Consider the following 22,054-nt stretch of genomic DNA (forward strand, 5'->3'; position numbering starts at 1 on the left):
AATACTAAAAATGAACAAAAGGAAACAAGATTAGACTTTGCAGAAGAGAGTACCTCCTTCTTTCTTTCTCTTGAAAGCACAGAATGTCCTCTGCCACATGTTGCCAGGAGAACAAGTCATTTGAAATCATCAAAACCTTTTCAATTAGTTTGGAAATTTGGGCCAGATTTTTAAAAAGGAAGCTTCCTTTTTTGCTTCGAAATTTGATTTTAAAATAAAAAACAAAGCCGGGGGTAGGGAGCCTCTTAACCAGCAGTCAATCAATACTGAATGTCTACAATTTTTCCCTCCTGGGATCGAGAATCAATAGTAAAGGAACGAGTAGCCGAGAAATACGCCGAAGATTAATGTTAGGAAGACTTGCTATGAAGAGCCTGGAAAAAGTCATGAAACGTGCTGTTGTAACGAATGCCACAAAAATAAGCAGCATGGCTCAGTGGAAAGAGCCCGGACCTGGGAGTCAGAGGTCATGGTTTCGAATCCCGGCTCCGCCGCTTGTCAGCTGTGTGACTTTGGGCAAGTCACTTCACTTCTCTGTGCCTCAGTGATCTCATCTGTAAAATGGGGATTAAGACTGTGAGCCCCACGTGGGACAACCTGATCACCTTGTATCCCCCAGTGCTTAGAACAGTGCTTGGCAATAGTAAGTGCTTAACAAATACCATCATTATTATTATTATTGTTACAAATTGTCAACTCTAGGGTGTTTCCAGTGACAACGTATGAATCCGAAAGCTGGACAGTGGAAAACAGAATAGAAAGAGCATCGATTCTTTTGAAATGTGGTGTTGGAGAAGGCTTTTGCGAATACCGTGGACAGCCCGAAAGACAAACAAATGGATTTTAGAGCAAAGTAAACCCAAGTGGTCTTCGGGAGGCCAAGTGACTCGGTTTAGATGAGCATATTTTGGATACATAATCGGGAGGACTAACTCTCTGGAGAAGACACTAATGCTAGGAAAAGTCCAGGGAAAATATGGAAGAGGCAGTCGGCAGCCAGATGGTCAGAGACCATAACAACAATAATGGAAAAACCGTTAGACTGTGGGTAATGGCAGAGGACGGGACGTTTCGGAGAAAATATATCCAAGGAGTCACTGTGAATCGGAAACGACTCGACGGCACTTAGTAATACTAATACCGATGATAATGATGGTATCTGTTAAGTGTTTACTATGTGTCAAGCACCGTTCTAAGCACCGATACAAGCTAATCAGGTTGGGCACAGTCTGTGTCCCACATGGGGCTCGCAGTCTTAATCCCCATTTTACAGATGAGGGAACTGAGGCACGGAAGTGAAGTGACTTGCCCAAGGTCACACAGCAGACAAGTGGAGGAGCCGGAATTAGAATGCAGGTCCTTTCGATTCCCAGGCCTGTGCTCTATCCACTAGGCCATGCTGCTGCTGTGTGCAGAGCAGTGCTCTAAGTCTATCGATCATATTTATTGAGCGCTTACTGTATGCAGACGCATTATACAAAGCATTTGGGAGAGTATACTAGAACAGAATGGGTAGATAGGTTCCCTGCCCACAAGGAGCTTACGGTCTAGAAGGGGAGACGGACATTAACATCAGTTAAAAATTACGGATGTGTACGTAGGTTCTGTGGGGCTGATAAAGGGGTGAATAAAGGAAGCTTGTTATTGAGCATGTACAGAGCACTGTTTTCCTCAGCTTCCCCCCGTTCCGTGTCACCTCGACTCGCTCCCTTTGCTCTCCTCCCCTCACCCCACAGCATTTATGAATATATGTATATATCTATAATTCTATTCATTTAAATTGATACCTGTTGACTTATTTTGATACCTATCTCTTCCCGCTCCAGACTGTAAGTCTATTGTAGGCAGGGATTGTCTCAATTGTTATATTGTACTCTCCAAGTGCTTAGTACAGTGTTCTGCACATAGTAAGTGGTCAATAAATACAATTGAATGAATGAATGAACGAATGATTGAACGGAAAACATTTTACAACCATCCACATCTGGGAACAGATCTCTAATTATGCAGGTGGTAAACCTGAGGTGGAGATTAAACTTTGTCTGAAGTCCAATAGCAACACAAAACCAGATTAGATTCTGAACTTTAAGACCCACAGATTGCTAGGCTAGCGTAAATAAGATGAGGAGAAAGGAGGAGGGAGAAAGGTTATCCTTTTAGAGATTTCTAAGACTCCTCAACCACGGGAGTTATCTTCTGTGGGAAACCTGCCCTGCCCAGAGGTTGCCTGCTGAGGCTACGAAACCCGTGTCCTTTGTAACCAAAATATTTCTGGGCGGGGTTCATCCCCTTGCTCACTCCAGGCCTCGGAAAACATTTGTGCAGGACTGAAAATGACAGCTTCCCAATAGGAAAGACAAGATTTAGCATATAACTAGCATATTTTCCCCCTTTAAAGCCCTACTGAAAGCTCACCTCCTCTAGGAGGTCCTCCCGGACTAAGCCCCCTTTTCCTCTGCTCCTCCTCCTCTCCCATCGCCCCGACTCCCTCCCTCTGCTCTACTTCCTCCCCGCCCCACAGCACTTGTGTGTATTTATGTACATATTTATAAATCTATTTATTTTATTAATGATGTGCATATATCTATATTTCTATTTATTTATATTGATGCTATTGATGCCTGTTAACTTGTTTTGATGTCTGTCTCTGCCCTCCTAGACTGTGATCCCCTTGTGGGCAGGGATTGTCTCTATTTGTTGCTGAATTGTGCTTTCCAAGCGCTTTGGACAGTGCTCTGCACACAGTAAGTGCTCAATAACTACAAATGAATGAATGGATGAAAGATCCGACACTAGGTTTGCTCCATTAACTCTTTGAAGCCTCCTCTAACTTCATTAACTCTTCATTAACTCTTTTATTATTTCATTAACTCTTCTCCCTCCTTAAAAGCCTGTCTCCCTTTCCATCACACACTCAAGAGAATTGCCGCCTTAGCCCTCCACCCTTTTGTCAATCCAGCCAAAAACTAGCTTAAAAGAATAAACAAAAGACCATTTTATTATTATTAATAATAATAATGATATTTGTTAAGCACCTATGTGTCAAGCACTATTCTAAGCACTGGGGTAGATACAAAGTAATCAGGTTGTCCCACGTGGGGCTCACAGTCTTAATCCCCATTTTGCAGATGAGGGAACTGAGGCCCAGAGAAGTGAAGTGACTTGCCCAAGGTCACACTGCAGACAAGTGGTAGAGCCGGGATTAGAACCCACGACCTCTGACTCCCAAGCCCGGGCTCTTGCTACTAAGCCACACTGCTTCTCGAGTGTATCATTGAAATAAAACCAAGTCCTCTAGTAAAACATATACTGCTCGATTGAACCATTTTTTTCTTTTTACTTGAGACTGTGAGCCCCAGGTGGGACAGCCACTGTGTCCAACCCATTGACCTTGTCCACCCCAGCGTTAAGTACAGTGCCTGGCACACAGTAAGCGCTTAACAAGTGTCACAATTATTATTATTACTTTTAGGTTTAATCAGGGAGGGCTTCTGGGAGGGGATGTGACCTTAATAAGGCTTTGAAGGTAGATGCAATACAGTCCTCTGTACTAATCAATCTCTGGTATTTATTGATCATTCATTATGTGCAGAACACTGTACTAAGAGCTTGGGGAGAGCACAATAAAACAGATTTAGCAGACGTACCCTGACAGTAACAAGCATCAAGCTTACAGTCTAGAGGACAAAACACTAAGTACTTGGGAAGTAAAAAATAAGCAAGTGACACATCCCCTGTCCTGCAGTAATGAGTGAAATAAAGATGACAAAAGGCAGAGCATAATAAGGGTTTTTCTCTGTTTATAATTTTGCCCCACGTAACTCCAGCGAGTTGAACCTACATAAATGTTTAAACTATGGAAAGGTGACTGTCGGAAGCAGTGCTTGAGAGAGAAAAGACGTAAAAGTAGTAACCGATTTGTGGTACCGCTAACATTAAAATTCTGAATTGAAGGATGGAAAGTGGAAAGAACGTGCAGTGAGAATCAAAAGATCTGGGTTCTCATCTGCCACTTGTGGAACCTTGAGCAAGTCAGAAAAAAAATGATGGTATTCATTAAGCACTTACTATGTGCCAAGCCATGTTCTAAGCACTGGGGTAGATTCAAGGTAATAGGGCTGGATACAGTCCCTGTCCTACATGGAGCTCACAGTCTCAACCCCCTTTTCGCAGATCAGGTTACCGAGGCATAGAAAAGTTAAGTGACTTGCTCAAGGTCACAGAGCAGACAAGTGACTGCTCTACCTACATTTCTGTGAACCTCAGTTTCCTCATCTGTAAAACAGGTATCTAATATCTGTACTCCATCCTACTTAGACTGTGAGCACAACCTGATTATCACGTTTCTAACCTCTACCTTAGTTCTTTCCACTAAACCACGCTGCTTCTAAGAAACTTCAGTGGTTGCCCATCCACCTCTGCATCAAAAAAACCCAACTCCTCACCTTTGACTTTAAAGCACTCGATCCCCTCGCACCCCCCACCTCACCTCGCTCCTCTCGTACTCCAACCCGGCCCCCACACTTCCCTCCTCTAATGCCAACCTCCACACTGTCCCTCCATCGCGCCTATCTCGCCGCCGACCCCTCGTCCAAGTCCTGCCTCTAGCCTGGAGCGTCCTCCCTCCTCAAATCTGCCAGAAAATGACTCTCCCCCTTCCTTCAAAGCCTTATTAAAGGCCCACCTCCTCCAAGAGGCCTTCCCTGACTAAGCCCTCCCTTTCCTCTTCTCCCACTCCCTTCTGCATCACCCTGACTTGCTCCCTTTATCTTCGTCACCTCTCCCAGCCCCACACCAATGTCCATGTCTGCCATTTATTTATTTCTATTAATATCTGTTTTCCCCCGCTCTAGACCATAAGCTCATTGTGTGCAGGGAACGTGTCTGTTTATTGCTGCATTATCCTCTCCCAAGTGCTTAGTTCAGTGCTCTGCACACAGCACTCGATATATACGATTGAATGAATATCATGTGGTTCCATTGGGCCCCCTGATGCTAGAAGGGTTCTGCGGGGCCGGTATTTGTTGAGCACTTACTATGAGCCAAGCACTGTTCTAAGTGCTAGGATAAATTCAAGGTCGTCAGCTTGTCCCACGTGGGGCTCACAGTTTCAATCCCCATTTAACAGATGAGGTAACTGAGGCACAGAGAAGTAAAGTGACTTGCCCAAGGTCACAGAGGAGACAAGTAGCGGAGTCGGAATTAGAACGATTAGAGGGATTAGAGAATACGAAGGAATGAAAGGAAAACAGAGTAGCAAAGCAATGTTTCGATAATGCTGTTCCTCACCTCTGACTTGGAAACCGAGTCCTCTGCCTGGAGAATTGCGAGGCACGAGTCCTCTGGACTGTCAACTCATTGTGGGCAGGGAATGTGTCTGCTTATTGTTGTATCGTACTCTCCCAAGGGCTTAGTACAGTGCTCTGCACACAGTGAGCGCTCAATAAATACGATTGAATTTGCCCCCTCGCTCCAAGGCCATCGCGTCCCCTTGGCTGCTGCTTCTGATTCCGAAGGGTATTTGCCAAGCAGCGTGGCTCAGTGGCAGGGATAGAGGGAGGAGATGTTAGGGTCGATAGACGGGGTCCACTCCTGAAGAACGGTAGTAGGATGGATGCCGCGGGCGGCCAGCACTCTTTTCCTCCAGGAATCCTTGCGCCTGCTAGATGAACTGATTGATCGTATTTATTGAGTGCGTACTGTCCACAGAACACGGTGTTAAGCATTTGGGAGAGGGCAATGTAGCAGAATTGGTAGACACGTTCTCCGCCCGCAACGAGCTGACAGTCTACAGGACTACGAAAGACAATATGAGGAGCTGGATGGACTGCTGTTTCCAGTAATGACACTGCTCTCCATAATTATAATACTACTACTAATAATTATTATTATTGTGGTATTTGTTAAGCGCTTACTATGTGCCAGGCACTGTACTAAGGTGCTGGAGTGGATACAAGCAATTCGGGTTGGACACAGTCCCTGTCCAATGAGGGGCTCACAGTCTCTGTTCTTTTTGTGGTAATCAATCAGAAATTGTCAATTCTATGGTGTTTCCAGGAACACAGTACAGATCTGAAAGCTGGACAGTGAAAATACAGGATAGAAAGAACATCGCTTCTTTTGAAATGTGGTATTGGAGAAGGCTTTTTGCTTCTTTGAGAAGCAGCATGGCCGAGTGGAAAGAGCCCGGGCTTAGGAATCGGAGGTGTTGGGTTCTGATCCTGGCTCCGCCACTTGTCAGCTGTGAGACTTTGGGCAAGTCACTTCACTTTTCTGTTCCGCAGTGACCTCATCTGTAAAATGGGGATTAAGACTGAGAGCCCCATGTGGGACAACCTGATTTCCTTGTATCTACTTGGTGAACTCATTCGCTCTCACGGCTTTGACTACCATCTCTACGCAGATGACACGCAGATCTCCATCTCCACCCCTGTCCTCTCCCCCTCCCTTCGGGCTCGCATCTCCTCCCGCCTCCGGGACGTCTCCGCCTGGATGTTGGCCCGCCACCTAAAACTCGACATGAGCGAGACTGAGCTCCTCATCTTCCCTCCCAAGCCCGGTCCTCTCCCAGACTTCCCTATCACTCTGGATGGCACGACCGTCCTTCCCGTCTCTCGGGCCCGCGGTCTCGTTGTCATCCTTGACTCGTCTCTCTCGTTCACCCCACGCATCCTATCCGTTACCGAGACCTGCCGGTTTCACCTTTATGATATCGCCAAGATCCGCCCTCTCCTCTCCACCCAAATGGCTACCTTACCGCTACGGGCTCTCGTTATATCCCGGCTAGTCTACTGTGTCGGCCTTCTCTCTGATCTCCCCTCCTCCTCTCTTGCCCTGCTCCGGTCTATTCTTCACTCTGCTGCCCTGCTCATCTTCCTGCAGAAACGCTCTGTGTCTGTCACTCCCCTTCTTAAACACCTCCAGTGGTTGCCTATCGACCTCCGCTCCAAACAAAAACTCCTCACTCTAGGCTTCGAGGCTCTCCATCACCTCGCCCCTTCCTACCTCTCCTCCCTTCTCTCTTTCTCCCGCCCACCCCGCACGCTCCGCTCCTCCGCCGCCCACCTCCTCGCCGTCCCTCGGTCTCGCCCATCCCGCCGACGACCCCCGGGCCACGTCCTCCCGTGGGCCTGGAATGCCCTCCCTCCTCACCTCTGCCAAACTCTCTTCCCCTCTTCAAAACCCTACTTAAAACTCACCTCCTCTGAGAGGCCTTCCCACACTGAGCTCCTCTTCTCCCTCTACTCCCTCTACCACCCCCCCTTCACCTCTCCGCAGCTAAACCCTCTTTTCCCCCTTTCCCTCTGCTCCTCCCCCTCTCCCTTCCCATCCCCTCGGCACCGTACTCGTCCGCTCGACTGTATATATTTTCATCACCCTATTTATTTTGTTAATGAATTGTACATCGCCTTGATTCTATTTAGTTGCCATTGTTTTTACGAGATGTTCTTCCCCTTGACGCTGTTTAGTGCCATCGTTCTTGTCTGTCCGTCTCCCTCGATTAGACCGTAAGCCCGTCAAACGGCAGGGACTATCTCTATCTGTTGCCGACTTGTTCATTCCAAGCGCTTAGTCCAGTGCTCTGCACATAGTAAACGCTCAATAAATACTATTGAATGAATGAATGCTTAGAACAGTGCTTGGCACATAGTAAGCACTTAACAAATACCATTATTATTATTACTTGCCAATTTTTAAATGCTGCCACACCACAGCTGGCTTCTTGACGGTGCCCCCTGAGGTAACTGCCTCACGCACTTGCCATCTGAAGTGAGCCCTGACCGTTTGCGGTGAAATTTTTCCTTACCAAATTGTCCCAGGTGACACTCCTGTGCCTCAGTTCCCTCCTCTGTAAAATGGGGATGGAGACTGTGAGCCCCATGTGGGACAGGGACTGTGTCCAACCTAATTAACTTGTATCTACCTCAGCGCTTCCCTCTCAGGGTGGCACCTGGAAAGTTTCCAGTCCTCTACCAGTCTCGGCTACGGGAGGGAGAGGGAAGCGGAGGCCTGTCCGTGCCATTCCTAGCTTGGGCAGTGGCTAGCGAGGGGCAGGTCATCGGCTACAAGTCACAACTCCCCCGATCTGGGCAGCAGTGACACGGGAGAGAGTCGAGGGCGGAGATTCGAGTTTTCCATGCGAAAGAAGGAGATGGTCAACTGTTTCCAGATTTTTCCCCAGAAAACTCTCTGGATCCACGACTGGAACGAAGGCAGATAGAGAGCGGGCCTTCTGGGAGAGATGTGTCCGTGGCGTCGCTACGGGTCGGAGACGCCTCGACGGCACAAGACAAGACCCCGGCGCTCAGAACGGTGCTTGACCCGTCGTAAGCACTCAAATACGGAAATAACCAAAGTGTGAATAGAAACTTCTGAAATTAAACTGTCTCCCCCAACTCCCTTTCGGTTTCAAATCCTCTCAGAGAGTCACTTCTTTGTGAAAACCATACTGTGGATGTCACCATCTCATAGTGTCATAATTTTCTGGAAAAAAAAAAACAAAAACGAATTCCTCTGCTTTTGAAATTCTAAATATAACAGAATCACAAGATATGTCTAGTTCTCTTTTCTGTTGGAGTTGGGGGAGCTGGAGAGATGGTTTAAAGCCTCTTTAGAACCTCAAGTAGAACAACGAGCATTCAGTAAACGTTGACAGTGACTGGTCTGTTTCAAATTTTGAGCTTTTAAAAATAGCCTTAGTTAGCCAGTGAAATGATAAGAAACTGAGTCATGTACAGTAAGATGTGGATCTATTAATTCCAGGGTCTACTGAAATCTACTTCTAAATTATTTTCTGTATTGCCCACCGGCTTATAAATTTGAGAGTGAGAATTGTCTTCTAACGCTATTAGACTCTTCCAAGTGCTTAGTACAGTGCTCTGCACAGAGTAGGAGCTCATTACTGCTCAATGGACTGGAAATAGATCATAAATCTACTATAAAGTGTTTTTCTTTGCTTTTCCCCTGAAACTAGTGAAGTACCTTGTCCTCTAGACTGTAAGCTCACTGTGGGCAGGGAATATATCTGTTCTACTGTTATTCTGTACTCTCCCAAGCATTTAGTACAGTGCTCTGCACACTGTAAGTGCTCAATAAAGGGAAAGAGCTCGGGCTTGGGAATCAGAGGTCATGGGTTCTAATCTCCGCTCTGCCTCTTGTCTTCTGGGTGACCTTGGGCAAGCCACTTAACTGCTCTGTGCCTCAGTTACCTCATCTGTAAAATGGGGATTGAGACTGTGAGCTCCACGTGGGACAACTTGATTACCTTGTATCTAGCCCAGTGCTTAGAACAATGATTGGCACAGAGTAAGTTCTCAACAAATAGTACAATTACTATGAATAAATTCGATTGACCGACTAATGCGAGTTGACCAATAGCAGTGGGGCAGCCAGAGGGTGGATGAGGTTGAGTGAGCGGACGATGGAGGAAGGAGAGGGTAGGAATACAGTGGCGGCAGGAGCTGGGAGAAGCAGCATGGTGTAGTAGATAGAATATGGTCCTGGGAGTCAGAAGGTCATGGGTTCTAATCCCGGCCCCGCCACCTGTCTGCTGGGTAACCTTGGGCAAGTCACTTCACTTCTCCTTACCTGTTACCTCATCTGTCAAATGGAGATTGAGATTGTGAGCCTCACGGGGGACAGGGACTGTCCAAACCAATTTGCTTGTATTCAATCATTTATTGAGTGCTTACTGTAGGCAGAACACTGTACTGAGCGCTTGGGAAAGTACACAATCAACAGACACATTCGCTGCCCACAGCGAGCTTACAGTCTTGAGGGGAAGCCACTTGTATTCACTCCAGTGCTTAGTAATAATAATAATGGTATTTGTTAAGTGCTTACTATGTGCCAAGTGCCATTCTGAGTGCTGGGGGAGATACAAGGTCATCAGGTTTTCCCACATGGGGCTCACAGTCTTAATCCCCATTTTACAGATGAGGTGACCAAGGCCTAGAGAAGTTAAGTGACTTGCCCAAAGTCACAAAGCTAAGTGGCGGAGCCGGGATTAGAACCCACGAACTCTGACTCCCAAGGGCGGGCTCTTTCCACTAAACCACGCTGCTTCTCTTAATTTTATTAAGAGAATTATTACAATTCTCCACAATTATTATGATTGGAGAGGACAGGCAACGGGAAAATGGACAGGAAACACGTCTACCAATTCTCCCAAGTGCTCACTACAGTGCTCTACACACACTAAGTGCTCAATCAATACTACTGATTGATACTTGATCCCTTCTGACCCTGAGGGACGGATGCTTTAAGCTCACTGTGGGCAGGGAACTTGTCTACCACTTTAAGTATGTCGTACTCTCCAAAACACTTAGTACAGTGCTCCACACACAGGGAGTGCTAAATAAAGACGACTGATTAACTCTGGCGAATATGCCAATATCCTTGCTGAGTTTATACCTGGGATATGCAGGCATCAGTGATCTGTGCAAATTCAGCCTATGATCTTTATTTGCAATTATGGAGACAACTGAAATTGTTTCAGATTTGTTTTCCAGAAGTCACCCATGATTAAGTCCACAAATGCCATTTATTTTATGGGTGGAGGAAGGGTAGTTTTATTAAGGGGACTGCAGAGGGAAGTTTTAGAAACTGTAAACTGGCATGAAATGTTTTATTCATCTGTTTAAAAAATAAGAAAGAAGCTATCTAGTGCTATCGATTCAGCATTTAAAAAGGAAGCTGGAAATATAACAGTTGAGCAATTTCCTCTTCTCCCTTTGTCATTCACTACTAAACGCCAGGCAAAGAAAATGCCCTATCACGGAGAACGGCCTCATTTAAAAAAGCTTCCACAGAAAAATAAGTTGAGTTGATCTTGATCTAGGTAGAAAAAACAGCAAAGGTGAAAGCAAATCAAATTTCCCGCAGCTTCTGGGGGAATCCAAGCAACAATTTTCAGCTTCATGATTTAAGGAAAGGTGACTTCAGAAGAGACTAATTATCTTCTCTAACGTAGGAGAAGCAAAGATACCACTCGACTTGGATATTAATCAACCAGGTACTACATTTCCTATCTTGGTTTTTCTTTTCTTAAGAACGTAGGGAGGATTTAGAAATACGAGGTTTGATGTACATCTCAGAAGCTTTTCCTTACAGTCCTACTGGCGCTTGTGGGCAGGAGCCTCCACTTTGTTTATAGCCACGAGCATGATTCTTTTCTTCTTAGTTTAGTTACAGTCAAAAGGAGACAAAGGTGGGAGGAGAAAGAAACATTCGAGAACGCGAAAGGGAAAACGAAAGCTCTAATTCGGGAAAAGCAGGCGACCGCGGAGAGAAAATGAAGGCTAATCGTGGGTGTACAACATGTGTTCCAAGGGAGATTGACTTGGGTGATTGCAGTGGGACTGAGCATCTGAGAGCTCTTCAAATCCCATAAAACGCTCCGTCTTGCTGAGGGAGGGGAGGGAGTCGGGATGATCAATCATCCAGACAAAAATCTGAGAGTGTATATTTTCGGCTTGACCCTCCAACGGGTCTGGGTTTTCCATTTCCTATTAATTTGGAAATCTGGGGGGCGGGGAGGGGTTAGATAATAAAGTCAGGCAGGCACACTATTGGGTAAACTTTACTAGCGATCTTGAAAGGTGCACGACGACAAGCAAGCTAGAGTTCAGCTGAGGGTGGAACGGTGATGACATTCTCCTGTCAGTGGTGGCTCTCGGTCTTCTCCCCGGCCGTCAGGTAGTATTCAACTCCCACAGCAACTACAAAGGCGGCAAACCCCCATTTGAATCCTCTGGTTATGGCGCCTAGGAAAGTGGGGCTTTTTGCGTACTGACCCGAGTATCTCCAAGCTTCATTGCTGGAAAGAAAAAGGGGAAAACAAAACAAAACCCAGGAGACGGTTAGGGATCGACTGGATGACAAATCTTGATTTTTCCATTAAGGAGCAGAGAGGTGGTGTGGCCCAGTGGAAAGACAACGGGACTGGGGGCGGGGGGAGGGTCAGGACGAATCGGTTCTGGTCGGCTTTGCCGCCGGCCTGCTGTGCGACCTTGGTTATTGTTAGTTCTGGGAGTACGTCTTCCAAAGGACAGGATGGAGTTGGAACACGTTCCGATCGGGACCACCCAGAGGGTCAGGGGATTGGAGGAGGAATAGCCTGAAGGATTAGGATTCTTCAGACTGAAAGCGGAAGGCCAAGAACGGACGGGACTGAAATGGATATGGGCGAACGAGGAAGTGTCGTTCTCCAAATCCAATCCTCTAATCCGCCGCATGTTGAAGCGGCACTCACGGGAGCTTAAGGGTGGATGATTCCGAACAAACACATGGAAACACTTCTTCACCCACTGGATGACAGAGGAAATTCATTCATTCAGTCATATTTACTGAGAGCTTACTGTGTGCAGAGCATGTATTAAGCGCTTGGAAAGTACAATTTGGCAACAGTTGGAGACAATCCCTACCCAACAACGGGCTCATAGGCAAGAAGGGGGAGACAGACAACAAAACAAAACAAGTAGACAGGCATCAATAGCAATCCCTGCCCATAATGGGCTCACAGTCTAAAAGGATAGGTCCATAATTATTATTATTATTATTATTATTATTAAGTCCCCTCCTCCCGGGGCTCGTCCTTCTGCTGGCAGAAAGGGAAGGTCATGGAATCTGCATTTAGTACAGTGCTCTGCACATAGTAAGCGCTCAATAAATACTACTGAATGAAAGAAGTTGGGCAGGCCCTAGCCTCAAGGAGGCCTTGCATCAAAATGTACTTTCCAAGCGCTTAGTCCAGTGCTCTGCGCACAGTAAGTGCTCAATACATATGACCGAATGACTGACTGACAATGAATTCATCGACAAGGGGCTCGCAAGGGTTAGCTGGTGGAAAGGCAGAGATGGAGGGAGGAGATGTTTGGGTTGATAGAGGAGGTCCATTCCCGAAGAGAGGTAGTAGGATGGATGTCGTGGGCGGCCAGCACTCTTTTCCTCCAGGCACCCTTGCGCCTGCTAGATGAACTGATTGATCGTATTTATTGAGTGCGTACTGTCCACAGAACACGGGGCTAAGCGTTTGGGAGACGGCAATGTAGCAGAATTGGTAGACACGTTCTCCGCCCGCAACGAGCTGACAGTCTACAGGACTACGAAAGACAATATGAGGAGCTGGATGGACTGCTGTTTCCAGTAATGACACTGCTCTCCATAATTATAATACTACTACTAATAATTATTATTATTGTGGTATTTGTTAAGCGCTTACTATGTGCCAGGCACTGTACTAAGGTGCTGGAGTGGATACAAGCAATTCGGGTTGGACACAGTCCCTGTCCAATGAGGGGCTCACAGTCTCTGTTCTTTTTGTGATAATCAATCAGAAATTGTCAATTCTATGGTGTTTCCAGGAACACAGAACAGATCAGAAAGCTGGACAGTGAAAATACAGGATCGAAAGGACATCGCTTCTTTTGAAATGTGGCATTGGAGAAGGCTTTTTGCTTCTATGAGAAGCAGCGTGGCCGAGTGGAAAGAGCCCGGGCTTAGGAGTCGGAGGTGTTGGGTTCTGATCCCGGCTCCGCCACTTGTCAGCTGTGTGACTTTGGGCAAGTCACTTCACTTCTCTGTTCCGCAGTGACCTCATCTGTAAAATGGGGATTAAGACTGAAAGCCCCAGGTGGGACAACCTTATTACCTTGTATCCCACCCAGGGTTTAGAACAGTGCTTGGCACATAGTAAGCGCTTAACAAATACCCTCCTCCACCCCCCAAAAAAAGAGTACCATGGACTGCCCGAAAAACAAACAAATGGATTTTGGAGCAAATTAAGCCAAACCGGTCTTTGGAAGGCCAAATGACTTGACTTAGATTAGCATATTTTGGACACATCATCAGGAGGATTTCTGGAAAAGTCCAGGGAAAACATGGAAGAGGCAAACCAGCAGCTAGATGGATAGAGACCCTAATAACGACAATGGAAGAACCGTTAGAAAGGTTGAGGATTATGGCAGAAGACAGGACGTCCTGGAGAAAATACATCCAGAGAGTGGCTGTGAATCGGAAACGACTCGACCGCACTTGATCATAACAATAATTAATGTCTGTTCCCCCTTTAGATTGTAAGCTCGTTGTGGGCAGGGAATGGGTCAGTTTATTGTTTTACTGTACTCTCCCATGCACTGTGCACAGTGCTCTGCACACAGTAAGCACTCAATAAATACGACCGACTGACTGACCAGCAACCAAGAAGTGGTATTTTTTGATCACCTCCTCAGCGAGAAGCAGTGAGCTAATCATTTGCGAAAGTACATCAGAAAGACACCCACGCCGCCCTGCCTTCGAGGAGCTCGGTCTAATTAGAGAACACAGAGAAATGAAAGTTAATTCATGACTCTAGACTGCGAGCTTGTCTCTAGAGTCATTCATTCAATCGACTGTATTTACTGAGTCTTACCGTGTGCAGAGCACTGTACTAAGCGCTTGGGAAAGTACAATAAACAGACACATTCCCTTCCCACAGTGAGCTTACGGTCTAGAGGGGGGAGGCAGACACTAATAAAAATAAATAAAATGACAGATGCATATATAAGTGGCCTGGGGCTGGGGGGAAGAGCAAAGGGAGCAAGTCAGGGCGCCGCAGAAGGGAGTGGGAGATGAGGAAAAGTGGGGCTGCATTTGGGAAGGTCTCTTGGAGGAGATGGGCCTTCAAGAAGCTTTTGGCGGGGAGGGGAGAAGAGACAGTAAGCTTGTTGTGGGCAGGGAATGTGTCTGTTTAATGTTACACTGTCCTCCCCTCAAGTCTTTAGTACAGTACTCTGCACACATTAAGCGCCCAGTAAATAAGACTGAATAAACCAATGTGACAGTTCATTCATTCAATACTATTTATTGAGCGCTTACTATGTGCAGAGCACTGTACTAAGCACTTGGGATGAACAAGTCGGCAACAGACAGCACACCGCGGCCTACAAAAACAGGGCATAGCCCATCTGCCCCATGGCCTCTCTCTCTCTCTGCCTAGGGGGAAAGCCAGTGCTGGGCCTTTTCTAATTTCGGGGGACGCCGAGGGTTCCGGGGAGTTGCAGGACGGTCGCGTCGAGATGCTGTGCTTCTCTTACCGGCCCCAAGGGTCCCTGAGGCCTTTCTTAGCCAGCTTGTCTTGGATGTCCTGTAATGGAGTTCCTTCTATTTTCCACTGTCTGTAATCGGGAAGCTCCAGCTTCCCGTGGCCGTGGTCATGACCATGTCCCATTTTTTACCTGAAATACGCCAAAAAATCAAAAGAAGGGTCGGATTTACACGATGAACTAAGGGAATGGAAGGGGGCAAAGAGGAGAAGGTAAAAGATTTAGCACAACACCACTCAAATTTAAGGTTATTTACTGCTTACTGGGGCAGAGGGTCATATTAGTGCTTGGGAGGGTCGAGACAGGCTGATGAAGGTCGACATTTTAAATGATAATGATGATATTCGTTAAACACTTACTCGTTAAACAATGTCAAGCACTGTTCTAAGCCCTGGAGTAGATACAAGGTAATCGGGTTGTCCCACGTGGGGTTCCCAGTCTTCATCCCCATTTTACAGATGAGGTAATAATAATAATAAGGATGAAATTTGTTAAGTGCTTACTATGTGCCAAGCACTGTTCTAAGCACTGGAGTGGATAGAAGGTAATCAGGTTGTCCCACGTGGGGCTCACAGTCCTATTCCCCATTTTACAGATGAGGTAATAAGCATAATGAAATTTGTTAAGCATTTACTAGGTGCCCAGCACTGTTCTAAGCACTGGGGGAGATACAAGGTAATCAGGTTGTCCCACGTGGGACTCACAGTATTAATATCCATTTTCCAGATGGGGTAATAATAATAATAATATTAATGAAATTTAAGCACTTACTATGTCCCAAGCACTGTTCTAAGCACGGGGGGAGATACAAGGTCATCATGTTGTCCCACACAGGGCTCACAGTCTTAATCTCCATTTTCCAGAGGAGGTCACTGAGGCCCAGAGAAGTGAAGTGACTTGCTCAAAGCCACACAGCTGACAAGCTTAAAATTAGTCATCTCCAAAACCAGAACTCACAGTTCATACTAACATTAATCCTGTGTGAATTGTTATGAACAGAGTCTTACCAGAAAGGGTGGCTTGCTTAGGTGTGTTTCGAAAGGCAACGGCAATCCCTTCTTAGGTTCCCAAACCATTTCCGCTACCTGTTTGTGGACTTTAACTGCCAGTTCGTTTCAAAGCAACATTTAATTTTCCATAAAGCAATTTTTTTTTCCTTTTTCCAAGACGCGGCTACCGTCCTCTCCCCAAGTCTTTTGGGTCACGCGTTGATACTATCAAAAGGTGGAATTTAAGATAAATGCTCAGAGAACTGGGTTCTGCATGGGATTTTAATATTCATTCATTCAATCGTATTTATTGAGCGCTTACCGAGTGCAAAGCACTGTACTAAGGGCTTGAGAGAGTATAAGAATAAGCAGCCATTCCCCACCCACAGTGAGCTGATATGAAGAAATGACCTTGGGTGAGCCACTTCACCTCTCTGGGCCTCAGTCCCCTCATCTGGAAAAAGGGGATTAAGACTGCGAGCCCCACCTGGGACAAGCTAACTTGGATCTCTCCCGGCGCTTAGTACCGTGCTCGGCACGTAGTAAGCGCTTAACGGATACCATCATTAAAATTAATTCAATTAATGAAGAAGGCAATGTGACGGCACAACCCACTGACGCGATCAGAGGGAAGGGTACGACTCTGTAAATATGTCGCACCTGTCTCCCGCGTCGGACTGAAAGCTTCAGGTGGGCAGGTTACGGGCCGCTCCCCTGCTTTGCCTTTAGCCCGTGTGTTGCACCCACTGCCTGCTCCAGAAAGACTAGTATCACTACTTATTTGAAAAGTGCAAAGCTCTTCTTGAAAACAAGTCAAAGCACCTGACTCCAGTCACCACCTCCCTCCAAAGCAGCCACTGAAAGAGGACCAGCTGAAGCTTAGTTCGGTGCAAGACACTGAAAGGGACGTGATTAAAAAAACACTATTATTTCTACAAAAAACGCCATTTATTACGAGCTGATTTGTGTGTCAAGCACTGGGATAGAGAGAAGGAGGTCGAGTAAGCGAATCAGGCACAATCCTGCAAGATGCCCTTCTCCGACTAAGCCCTCCTTTCCTCCTCTTGCACCCCCTTCCGCGTCGCCCTGATCTGCTCCCTTTATTCACCCCTCCCTCCGCCCCACACCACTAGTTTTCATTAATGCTTTTATTAATCTTTTTGATGGTATTGACGCCTGTCGACTTGTTTTGTTTTGCTGTCTTCCTCTTTTAGACTGTGAGCCCGTCGTTGGGCGGGGATTGTCTCCGTTTCCGAACTGTACGTTCCAAGCGCTTAGTACAACGGTCTTCACACAGTGAGCGCTCAATAAATACGACCGAATGAATGGCTCTCCCGGCCCACGACGACCTTACGGTCTAGAGGGACTGTATCTACCAACTCTGTCATATATATTCCGCTCTCCCAAGCGCTTAGTCCTGTGCTCTGCACACAGGGAGCGCCCAATACGATTAATAATCCCTGTCCCACGTGAGGCTTAGAATTTATTACCGCGGCTATTACTGGACACCGCAGTTGTGACAGTCTAGACCGCAGAGGGTCCCCTGCCTGAAGCGGCAAGGAAACGGAGGACAATTTCACCCCAGCACCAAGGTACTGCTCTTGACGAAGGCAGAAAGGCGTGGGTTCCAACGCCGCCTCCGCTACTCGCCCGCCGAGCGACCTTGGGCGAGTCACTTAACTTCTCTGGGCCTCACTTCCGCGCTCTGTAAAATGGGGGAATGGAGCCTGGGAGCCCCATCTAGGACGGTGACCGTCTCCAACCTGGCTAGCCTGTATCCCAGCTCTGCCACCTGTCAGCTGTGTGACTGTGGGCAAGTCACTTAACTTCTCTGGGCCTCAGTTCCCTCATCTGTAAAATGGGGATGAAGACTGTGAGCCTCATGTGGGACAACTGATTACCCTATATCTACCCCAGCGCTTAGAACAGTGCTCTGCACATAGTAAGCGCTTAACTAATACCAACATCATCATAACATCATCCACCCCGGCGCTCAGTGCGTTGCCTGGCCCAGAGTAAACGCTCAACAAGGACCCTAAAGAAAACTCGGCCGCAAAATCGTCACGGTTCCGGGGTTCGATCGGGCGGGTGATTTCCCCAACATTCCTCCTTCACCTTTGCAGGGAGAGTCGCTAGCAGCTGGTACGGAATCGGTGTAGTCGTTTATCACCCCAGCACGTAGGCCTGTGCTTCATATACTCAGTGCTTACTGTACTCTCCCAAGCGCTTAGTACAGCGCTCTGCACATAATAAATACTGTCCGATGGACTGACAGACGATGTCTTAGAGGCGCTGACTATTTGAGCCCCCAACTCTTGACGTATGCTTGGAGAGCGTTTCAAGTGGAAGATAATTTCACCTCTGCTCTGACGGCTAAGGCATTCGCGGGCTGCTCACTGGGGGCAGGGAATGTGCCCATTTATTGTTGTACTGTAATAATAATAATGTTGGCATTTAAGAGCTTACTATGTGCACAGCACTGTTCTAAGTGCTGGGGTAGATACAGGGTCATCGGGTTGCCCCAGGTGAGGCTCACAGTCTTCATCCCCATTTTCCAGATGAGGTGCCCGAGGCCCAGAGAAGTGAAGTGACTTGCCCACAGTCACACAGGTAAGTGGAAGAGTTGGGATTCGAACCCATCTACCCCCGACTCCCAAGCCCGGGCTCTTTCCACCACCGAGCCCCGCTGCTTCTCTACTGTACTCTCCCAAGCGCTTAGTACAGCGCTCTGCACACGGCGAGCGCTCAATAAAATACCACCGAGGGAACGCCCAAGCGAGACTGTGATGAGGTTGACCGAGAGCAGGAACAAAACCCAGGACACCTGGAAGTGAGGACTGTCTCCCTTGGGGACGCCAAGGGGCCGGGGTCCTCACCTAATCCCGCCTCCGCCACCTGCCTCCTGGGTGACCTTGGCCAGATCACTTCCCTCCTCCGGGCCGCAGCCGTAAAACGGGGCTGAAATAACCCCTCGGTCCTCGTCAGACTCTGAGCCTCATTTGAAAGACCGGACCTGACGACCTTGTAACCACCCCGGCGCTCAGAACGGGGATTGGCACATGGTAAGCGCTTCACCAAGATTCTATTCTATTTATTTGCTATCGTTTTAATGAGATGTTCACCCCCTTGATTCTATTTATTGCTACTGTTCTTGTCCGTCTCCCCCGATTAGTCTATGAGCCCGTCAAAGGGCAGGACCGTCTCTATCTGTACCGATTTGTCCATTCCAAATGCTTAGTACAGTGCTCTGCACATAGTAAGCGCTCAAGAAATACTACTGAATGAATAACCACTCTTGTTCCCTGTGCCTCAGTTTCCTCGGTGGTTAAACTGAGATGTTAAAATACCGGTTCTTCGTCTCCTTTAGAACGCGAGCCCCACGTGGGACGGGGGCTGCGCCCGACCCGATTAATCCCAGCTCCGCCACTCGTCGGAGGTGTGACCTTGGGCAAGTCACCTCACTTCTCTGTGCCCATGCCCCATGGTTAGAACCCATGACCCTCTGGCCGTCGGGCTTGAGCTCTATCCACGACGCCAAGCCGGCCCCGTCACCCTCGCTCGTTCAATCGTATTTCCATCGAGCGAATTTACGGAGCGCTTAGTGCGTGCGGAGCTCTGTACTCGCAGCGTGCGCTAGGAGTATCGGTACTCCGAGAAGCAGCGTGGCTTAATGGAAAGAGCCCGGTCATGGGTTCTAATCTCACCTTCGCCGCTTGTTCGCCGTGTGACCGTGGACCAGTCACTTCACTTCTCTGGGCCTCAGTTCCCTCATCTATCAAATGGGGATGAAGAATGTGAGCCCCACGTGGGACAACCTGATGACCAGCAGTGTGGCTCAGTGGAAAGAGCTCGGGCTTGGGAGTCAGAGGTCATGGGTTTGAATCCCCTTGATTCTTCTTATTATCCCCTTGATTCTATTTATTGCTATTGCTCTCGTCTGTCTCCCCCGATTAGACTATATGCCCGTCAAAGAGCAGGGACTGTCTCTGTTACCGATTTGTCCATTCCAAGCGCTTAGTCCAGTGCTCTGCACATAGTAAGCGCTCAATAAATACTATTGAATGAATGAATGAATCCTAGGTCTGCCACTTGTCAGCTGTGTGACTGTGGGCAAGTCACTTCACTTCTCTGGGCCTCGGTGACCTTATCTGTCAAATGGGGATGAAGACTGGGAGCCTCACGTGGGACAACCCGATCACCCCGTATCTCCCCCAGCGCTTAGAACAGTGCTCCGCACAGAGGAAGCGCTTAACAAATACCAACATGATTATTACCCCAGCGCTTGGTACATTCTGAGTGCTTAACAAACGCCATCATTATGAGAAGCAGCGTGGCCTAAGTGCAAAGAGCTAGGGCTCCCAAGTCCGAGGTCGTGGATTCGAATCCCAGCTCCGCCACGTCAATCCTTCCTTCGTTCAATCGTATTTATTGAGCGCTTACTGTGGGCCGAGCACTGGACTAAGCGCTTGGAATGGACGATTCGGGCAATACCGTGTCCACTCCAAACGCTTACTACAGTGCTCCGCACACCATAATAATAATGACGATGGCGTTTGTTAAGCGCTTAGCTCTGTGCCAAGCACCGTTCTGAGCTCTGAGGGAGACACAAGGTCATCAGGTTGTCCCACGTGGGGCTCGTAGTCTTCATCCCCGTCTGTTAAGCGCTTACTCTGTGCCAAGCACTGTTCTAAGCGCTGGGGGGGACGACACAGGGTCATCAGGTTGTCCCACGTGGGGCTCCCATTCTCCATCCCCATTTGACAGATGAGGTCACTGAGGCCCAGCGAAGTGAAGGGATTTGCTCAAGGTCACGCAGCAGACAGGTGGCGGAGGCGGGATTCGAACCCACGACCTCTGCCTCCCAAGCTGCTTTTGTGGGCGCCCTGCGTCACAGCGCGGCTCGGTGGAAAGAGCCCGGGCTGGGGAGTCAGAGGTCGTGGGTTCGAATGCCGCCTCTGCCGCTCGTCAGCTGGGTGACCTCGGACCGGTCACTTCACTGAGCCTCAGTTCCCTCCTCTGTCAAATGGGGATGAAGACTGTGCGCCTCCCCTGGGACCACCTGATGACCCTGCGTCTCCCCCAGCGCTTAGAACAGCGCTCTGCACCTAGTCGGCGCCTAACAGATACCGACATTATTACTATTATTACCTGCAGGCGACGGGGGGGGGGGAGGACACTCGCAGACGGAGGCGGCGACCTTCCGCTCCACCGGAAGCGGAAGCAGAAGCCGCCCGGTCCGGTCCGGCCGGAAACGCGGACGGCTCCTTTAGGTTCCGAGGGCGGCTTCCCTCCCTCCCCTCCGCCGTGTCCCCTCCCCGGGGGTCCGGGAGGGGCCGCCCCGTCGGGGTGTCACCGCGGCAAGGGGCTGCGGGGGAGACGGGGGCGATGGGGGCGGCGGGGGGCGGGCGGGGGAGCGGCGGGCGGCGGCGGAGCCTTTTGGGGGGCGCACAGCGGCGCCGGCCAATGGAGGCGGCCGTTGTTGGGGGGCGGGGCGGGGCGGGGGCCAATGGGAGCGCGCCGTGTTGCGCTGCGGCGGGAGGCGCCTGAGGCGGCGGCGGCGGCGGAGGAGGAGGAGGAGGCTGAGGAGGAGGAGGAGGACGAGGTCGCCCTGACAGGTAGGACGGGGCGGCGTTGTTGTTGTCCGTTTGTTGCCGGACAGGCCCCCCCCCCGCCCCCCTCCGCGCCGAGCGCTTCGCGCAGTGCTCCGCGCCCTGCCTGCCCTGCGAGCGCTCAGCTCCTAGCACGGAATGCGGAGGGAGGAGGGGGCCGGGGGACAAGGACCCTCTGGACCCTGGGGTCGTTATGGGCAGCGAGCGGCTCGCTTCGTTGCTCCACTGCACTCGCCCCCAACGCTTAGCGCAGGGTTCTGCACCCCGGGGAGCCCTCTAGGCTAGGGAATCCCTTTGTGCATTGCCCCAACGCTTAGCGCAGGGTTCTGCACCCCGGGGAACCCACTAGGCTAGGGAATCCGTCTGTGCATTG

The 22,054-nt window shown here is 48.8% G+C and overlaps 1 protein-coding gene across 2 annotated transcripts; it reads right to left on the reverse strand.

The window, feature by feature from the left end:
• Positions 1 to 11,563: 11,563 nt before the first annotated feature.
• NDUFB3 (NADH:ubiquinone oxidoreductase subunit B3) lies at positions 11,564 to 21,299 on the reverse strand. Of its 2 annotated transcripts, none has more exons than XM_029069800.2 (3): positions 21,221 to 21,299; positions 15,075 to 15,215; positions 11,564 to 11,818 (listed from the first exon to the last, which is right to left on the reverse strand). In XM_029069800.2, the coding sequence occupies exons 2-3, from the start codon at positions 15,206 to 15,208 to the stop codon at positions 11,662 to 11,664; spliced, it is 291 nt and encodes a 96-aa protein (XP_028925633.1). In that variant the 5' UTR covers positions 15,209 to 15,215; positions 21,221 to 21,299; the 3' UTR covers positions 11,564 to 11,661. The 2 variants fall into 2 exon arrangements, with proteins under 2 accessions (XP_028925633.1, XP_028925634.1); XM_029069801.2 differs by lacking the exon at positions 21,221 to 21,299 and adding an exon at positions 16,091 to 16,264.
• Positions 21,300 to 22,054: the final 755 nt, after the last annotated feature.

Source organism: Ornithorhynchus anatinus, chromosome 7, assembly GCF_004115215.2.
Source record: "Ornithorhynchus anatinus isolate Pmale09 chromosome 7, mOrnAna1.pri.v4, whole genome shotgun sequence".
NCBI classification, from domain to species: domain Eukaryota; kingdom Metazoa; phylum Chordata; class Mammalia; order Monotremata; family Ornithorhynchidae; genus Ornithorhynchus; species Ornithorhynchus anatinus.